General features: G+C 47.6%; 1 protein-coding gene across 7 annotated transcripts in view; it reads left to right on the top strand.

Moving 5' to 3' along the window:
- Positions 1-267: 267 nt before the first annotated feature.
- The window catches only part of SLC22A15 (solute carrier family 22 member 15), a 67,320-nt gene continuing 60,341 nt past the window's right edge, over positions 268-7,246 (top strand). For all 7 annotated transcript variants that reach the window (XR_012379307.1, XR_012379308.1, XM_073896078.1 and 4 more), the window contains exon 1: positions 268-403. Coding sequence is in view for 5 of the 7 variants with exons in the window: in XM_073896078.1 (XP_073752179.1) it covers positions 317-403 (87 nt within the window). In the remaining 2 variants the exon portion in view is untranslated. The remainder of the gene's footprint in view (positions 404-7,246) is intronic.

The raw sequence follows: 7,246 nt of genomic DNA, 5'->3' as shown, positions 1-7,246 counted from the left end.
TCGGGTCACCCAGCTATCGCGCCCCCGCCCCAAGCAGGGCCCGGGCGCCGACCGGCCGCTGCTTCCGTGTTTCTCCATCCGCGAGGATGCCTCAGCCCGAGCCCACTTCCTCTTCCCTCGCCCCGCGAGCCGCGCGCTCAGCCAGCCCTCGCGGACCCAGAGCCGCAGCAGGAAGCCCCGCGGCCCCGGCGCCCCGCCCGCGCACACGCCCCGCCCCGCCCCCCGCCCCTCCCCCGTCTCGGCCCCCGCCCCCGCCCCCGCCCCCGCTCCCGCTCCGCGCCGCCGGCCGAGCGGGGGCTGCCGGGCCAGGCCCGCCATGGAGGTGGAAGAGGCGTTCCAGGCGGTGGGGGAGATGGGCATCTACCAGATGTACTTGTGCTTCCTGCTGGCCGTGCTGCTGCAGGTGAGTCCCCCGCCGCCCCCCGCTCCCGCGCCCTGCTTCCCCGCCTCCCGCGGACCCTTCCCGCCCCCCCCGGTCCCCCCCCCCCCGCCGCCGCGAAGCCCGGCCAGCCGCCGAGTCTCCGCAAACCCCGAGGGGCCGCGAGCCCCCAGCCCCGCGCGAGGGCCGGCCTGGGTGGGCCGCAGCACGCCGAGGTCGCCGGCGGGCCTGGCCTGCGGTGCCCGCCCAAGCCTCAGGGCCTGCCCCTTTGGGCGGTTCCCCCAGGCCCACCCACCCCGCCACCTCGAGTGGGAGAGGGAGTGGGAGAAGGGGGGGGTGTACTTCAGCCCTTGAGCTGGTGAATAAATGATGCCCAGTCCCGCGGTTACCTGGACTACACCGTGAAAGCACCAGGGAGTTGTTTCTCACCTGTGGCTACGTCACCTTGGAATCTGGAGCCCAGAGAGAGCCCTGATCGCCAGCTCACGAAAGGTCCGATCTGGAGCGGCCTCCTGCAGTTCTGGGCCTCCGCTTACCATCTTTTCCCGATTCGAGGGGCCTTCCTGGGCCGGATGCTTTCCGTGCAGAGGCTTTATTTCTCTCCGATTGAAGTTCTGCTGGGTCATTTCTGCCCAGAGGCCAGCGTCGGGCGGAGACTTGTATAAGTTGAATAATACCATCTACGACGTGTGGTTATACACTAGAATCGTTTCTTCCTTGTGCAGAACTCTCAAACTGCTTGCCCACCCAGCCTAAAAATGTGGATTTAGTATGCTCAAGGTCACTATAGATACACTTTGCCAGGCAAGAGTTACTCCTTTGCCCTTCTGAATGGCCCATTTGACATCAATTACTGCTCCCAATATTCTAAAGGCGGTTCATTCACAAATTCTTTATTAGTATTTACTGTGAGTGGGTCATTGTACTACTTCAGTCAACACATTTTTAGTGAGTGCCTACTATGTGCTTGGCAGGGGCTACAGTGGTGGAAAAATCAAAGCCCCTTTCCGGTGAAGTTTGCCTTCTAGTGGGGGTGGGGTGAGGCAGGCAGACAGGTAAATAAGGACAGTGACCATGACCATGTGATGATAATTATCCTAAGGAAAGTACAGGGAAGTCCTGAGTCTAACCACCACTCCGCCAGTTGCTTAAACCTGGCATAATGCAGCTGCTCAGCCGGCAGAAAGGGGTGTGGGGGAAGGTAGGGGTTGTCTTACTGATTCTGTTTTCCATTAAAATGTTTGCAAGTTCAGTTGATTATATCACCAGCCAGAAGAGCTGTTGAAATGATGGACAGATAGATGATGTCAGTCCTTTTTCTGGCAAAGCAAGTTCTCAGTACACAAATAGGCAGTATTCTGAGGTTCCTTTAAGTTCGTTCTTTCAGCTTTAAATGTAATTTTCCTGTGGAGGAAAAAGTATTTCCTAAATCACAAAAGAGTATTTAATACAGAGAAAATAGAATTGTGTCCATGTTGCCTGATGTTCATTTATAATACTTTTTCTTTGAGAAAATTCTTTTTCTTTCCTGGTCTAACCAAGAATTCCAGGCACGTGACTCCTCTTCTGAAAAATGCCACCCTGCCCTCCCCCCCGCCCCTATACTCCACCTGCTGTCATCTGCTTGCAGGCCTAGCCAGGTATCCACCCACAGAGGAGAAGTTTATCTTGAGGGTGTGCAGCACTAAAAAGCCCACTGATCTGGGTTCAGGACCTGTTGTTTCCCTCACTTAACTTTTCTTTATGGCTGACCCCGCTGGTTAGAGTTTAGTACCAAAGAGCTCTCAGCCTGGGACCATGACTGTTGACTGATGCCTGCCTGACATGTGGTCAGTATTTGCCATCAAAGAACCAGGTCTTAAGAGTGTTGGGAATGAGTGACTTTATCTTTAGGTGTGGGCTGGGAGGTGCCTGTGCAGTGGGAGCCCTGGGAGCTCCATTACACTGTTGTAACACGACACTTCCATCATCTTGTGGGGTTTGCTTTTCCAACAGAGGAAAAAGTTAAGAAGCCCTTTTCAGAATAGGCTTAGATGGGAGGTTGTTTGCTTTAAAACCCGAAGCCCTGGGGTGCCTGACTGGCTCAGTTGGTGGAATGTTGATCTTGGTGTTGTTTGAGCCCCATGTTGGGTGTCGAGATGACTTCAAAAAATAAAATCTCAAGAAAAAATAAATAAAAATAAAAACCAAAGCCCTGGTCTCCCGTTGCCCAAGGAACGTAGAGACCACCTGCGCAGCAGCCCTGCCAGGGAGAGGGAGCCCTGCCAGAGAGCACTGCACATTGTGAATGGGACTGCCAGGGAGAGGGACAGCCAGACAGGGAGCCTCTGCTACGGCAGGAGCCTTTTCTGCATCTGCGGTTTGGTAATGGCCATCCCCAGCTGAGAAACACAGCACTAGGGGGACAGAGATAGGAAGTTTATATCCTTTTGCGTTTTCTTTCTTCTTGGGGCCATTAGTATTATTTCTAATGGTTTTTACTCCCTCTTCGAACACATCCAAGTTCAAACTGAAAGGACAAAACCACATTACAAAACCAACTCTCAGGGTCTTTAGGTTAACTGTTTTCTTGGATTATTGATATCATCACGTAGCTCATCAAAAAGCTACCTCAACATCCAGTTTCCTTTAGCTAGGAGACTTCACACGCTTTGCAAACACAATCTTTGGAATCTCTATAGTGGTCACCTTTCAGGTATGGAAAGAACAGATGCAGATTTTGTAAATTTCTCTTCACATGATAAGATACAGATGCCCCTCATAATAGTGCTATGTGGTTTGAAAGTACATAAGCCAAAAGCTTAAAGGAAAAAAATATTTGCCTTATGTAAAAATAGTTGTCTTATGAACAAGCAGTAATATTTCATTTTGCAGTTAGAGAAATTCTTACTCTCCAGGTATATGTGCTCTCCCTTGGGTAAGAGCTATTTGTGGTATGTAAATATGAATAATTCTGTGTACTTTATTTCTGTTTCTATTTCCTGACAGTGATTCAGACTTGACGCCATCGTCATTATTTGGTGTTTGCATCTGTGTATGTTTGTTGGCCAGGCTGTCTGGAGGAGGAGTGTTGGAATACAAGTCTTTGTTTTTGGATCCCTTTAGACACAAAGTGAAAATGGATCCTACTTCTTTGTTCTAAGCCATAGACTCCAGCTCCTTCATTTTCCTGGGGATCACGGATCACAGATTGTAGTATAATTTGCACAGGATTTAAAACATCCATTAGCCAATGTGTAACCTGTAACAAGCATTAGTTTCACCAGCAAAACTGTGATGACATTGTGGGCCCGAGCTTGAGGTACGGTCCTCTGGTGTTCTGGAATGCATTATTTTAATGTAAACTCTTAATAACCCCGACTTTATTTATCAGCTCCTAGAACTACCAGTGCATTCAAATCATTCACGCAATAAATGTCTTTTCGTGGTGCCTTGGAAAGTGGAATGACTGACCAGGCAGTGTTGCAGAAGAGGAAAGTGCATCAGTCAACTCATGAAAAGATGTTTACCTTCAGTGGTCATTTGGGACAGGCGTATTAAAATGACTATGAAATATCATTTCACACTTATTAGATTAGCAAACATTAAATGGTCTAACGTACAGGTGTGATGAAAATGAGACGTGGGAGATACCGGTTTAGAAAACTATGTGGCCCTGTCTAGTACAATTAAAACCTAGCATTGGACTCCTAGGTGTGTGTCCTCCCAATTCCTCTTGAACATGTGCACGAGGAGGTATGTCTAGGATGTTTATTGCAGCACTGTTTGTAATAATAAAAATGAGTAGCCACCTAAATGACTCGTAAAGAGGGACCAGATAATTAAAATGCGGTACAAATTTGATAGAATATAACAGTTGAAGTGCTGGACCGGATCTATAAACAGCTACAGGAATGAAGTTCTAAAACACAATGTTAAATGAAAAAAATAGCCAGCATGATGTATACAGTGTGACACATAACTTCAGAAAAATTTGTAAAAAGTGGGGCGCCTGGGTGGCTCAGTCGGTTAAGCGTCTGCCTTCGGCTCAGGTCATGATCCCGGGGTCCTGGGATCGAGCCCCGCATCGGGCTCCCTGCTCGGCGGGGAGCCTGCTTCTCCCTCTCCCCCCACCGACCCCCTGCTTGTGCTCCTGCTCTTGCTGTCTCTCTGTCTGTCAAATAAATAAATAAAATCTTTAAAAAAAATTTGTGAAAACAGGAAACAATACCATATTTGGCTTATGAATATGGACAATGTAAAAGTATAAACATAAAGAGTAGAAGGCTCCACACCCAATTTAGGAGATTGATTACCTCCAGGGGGTGAAGGGATGAGTGGGCAAGGGAGGGCTACAAAAGGAGATTTGCTCTGTATTCATAATACTGTAGTTTTGAAATCTGAAGCAAATATAATAAAATGAAACTAGTTAGTTGTGATGGTGGGTTCATGAATTTTGTTTTGCTTCTCTGTGTTAAATTTTGAAAAAAATACAAATGTGGTGTAGATAAGATGGGCGTACTTAGAAGAAAATGCTACAGTTCACTGTATGAGACTAACCGTCCACTTTCCCTATTGCTGCTGTTCCTTCAACCAGTTAGCGCTGTGAGTCGTGGTCTGTGAAGTTAACATTTAGGAGCGTGAGGTAGAGGGAGTTTTGCTCAGGGTGCTTTTTTAAACTCTGTATAGAACACTGTCACAACGAACGTCTCCCACCTGCTTGCATTTGCCTCCATGTCTTAATCTCCCCAGGAGATTCATGGAAAGGCTTCTTTTGGTGAGGTATCTCTGAGGTGGTTCTAACCTCTCAACCATCAGCAAGTAATGAAGTTCCTACCGTACGTATTAGTGAAGACCTCACTGGGTTAGTCGTTAAGACCAGCCCTTGTGCCTCAGGGGCTTGTCACCACCACCAGGGGTTCAGGCATGATGAGAACATAGGGCATTAGTAAGAGCTACTCTGTCACGACTCCAGAACACAGGAGCATCTACCAGCGTTCTCTGCTCGTTTGAGCAAGTGTTATGCTGCCTTAGTAACCCTCAGATTGAGTTCGGCTGCCCTCAGACAGTGGCCGTGAGTTTGGGTGATAATCTGGGGAACCTTGGCTGGTGTTCTTCCATCACTTTAGGTGAGTGGGGCACCATAGTTCAGAGAGACCAGAGCTACACTGCCCCCAAGTCTGGCCTCAGGAAAGCTGTTGTCTATAGACAGACACTGCCCCCTGGCGTAAAGCAGATGAAGTTGCAAATTGATCAGACCAGATTTCCATCCAGGGCGGTTATGGACATACAGGGAGTCCCCGGGAGATTTAGAGAGCTCCTCTGAGCCTCGGGCATCTCAAGAATTGGAATGTGCCTTGGAAAGCAATCAGCTCAACACCTCTACAGCACCCAGATCCCCAGCAGCATGCCTGCCAGGGCCTTCCACAGCACAGCTGCTTAGCATGTGCTCTGACAGAGAAGGTATTCCCTTAATAAGACAGTACACACACACACACACACACACACACACACACACACGTCATTAAAAGTGTGAAGACAAACAATGTGTGACAGAAAGAATGCTAGACTTGAGTGCTGTGACCCTTTGCTGCGAGATGGCTGAGTGAGTTTATGCAGGTGACCCCTTGGTCGTTACTGTGCTCTGGGAAATGGCTGGATCATGAAAGTTTAATTAATTTGTTTTGCAAGTTCAGAATTTCTTAAAGTTGCCCAACACCCGGCAGTTGGTTGGCGTTGTGTCCATGTCACCTTGAGGTTTGCAGAGTAAGGAGCTTGGTTCATCACCACGGTCAGAGGCTGCCTTAGGAGGGAGAGCTAGCAAATCCCAAGACACACGCAGCTCAGAAATCTCACCTCTGGTTTCCTTAACCAAATGCTCAGACAGAAATAGACATCTGCACTTAAGGGAGTCATATGATGCTCATCAAGTAGTATATGGTGATTGTACAAAAAAGAAAATATAGAAAAAATAAAAACACCAGAACTCTGACCACCCAGACATGATACATGCTCACATTTCGGTGGATTGCCTTCCAGGCTTTTTATTACACAAATGTGTACATTTGCCTTTTTTGCATAAATTTGAATCCACCTGATTTTTGCCTTTCAACAGTATCATGAATGCCTTCCTGTGCTCATAAGTGAACAATCACCTATTTTCTAATGGCTAGAGCATAGTGTTCCAACGTTATGGCTGTACCGTAATTTGCCTGTTCCGTGCTCTCTGGTTGCAAATGTAGGCTGGTTGGTTCCTGTTTTCCACGGTTCTGAAACCCATGCTCCTGGACCATTGTCTGGCTCTGGCCTGCACTTCTCCTACTTGGCTGTTGACCACGCTTCCTAAGCTCCAATTTCTCCTGACTCCATTGCTCGCTTTCTCCCCAGACGTTCTTTGTTCCAACTTTATGGGTGGACTAGAAGTGTAAACTTCCTAAACATCCCTTGCTTTTACTTCAGAATTAATTTTGATCCTCACCTATCATTATATTTCTCCACAGTGTCCAAGAGGAAGACATCTCTCCCCTCCTTCCAGAGATATCCACTCACCTTTGTTCTTGATTCTCTGTTACTCCATCAGTCATTTCTAATCTTTTTAACCTATTTTGTTAGTGAACATACAGTGCAGTATTGGTTTCTGGAGTAGAATTCACTGATTCTTCACTTTAAAAATGCAACACCTGCTTATCACAACAAGTGCTCTCTCGTCGTTTCTGATCTTCAATCTTTCTGCATTCTCTGATGTCCCAAAGAATGGCTTGCATGGTAGGTTTAGGTGGTATATGGAAATAGTATTAAGTAGCATTGGCTTATAAAGTGAGAGGGTTATTTCCTCTTCCGTTCTTCCTTAATCTGTCTTTTATCTAAGAAGAAAATCTCGTGTCGTGC

The sequence above is a fragment of the Callorhinus ursinus genome, unplaced genomic scaffold, assembly GCF_003265705.2.
Source record: "Callorhinus ursinus isolate GAN/ISIS: 27379988/994484 unplaced genomic scaffold, GSC_fseal_2.0 scaffold9, whole genome shotgun sequence".
NCBI lineage: Eukaryota > Metazoa > Chordata > Mammalia > Carnivora > Otariidae > Callorhinus > Callorhinus ursinus.
Note: the sequence above shows the minus strand (reverse complement) of the source record. Positions and strands in the feature narration are given on the sequence as shown.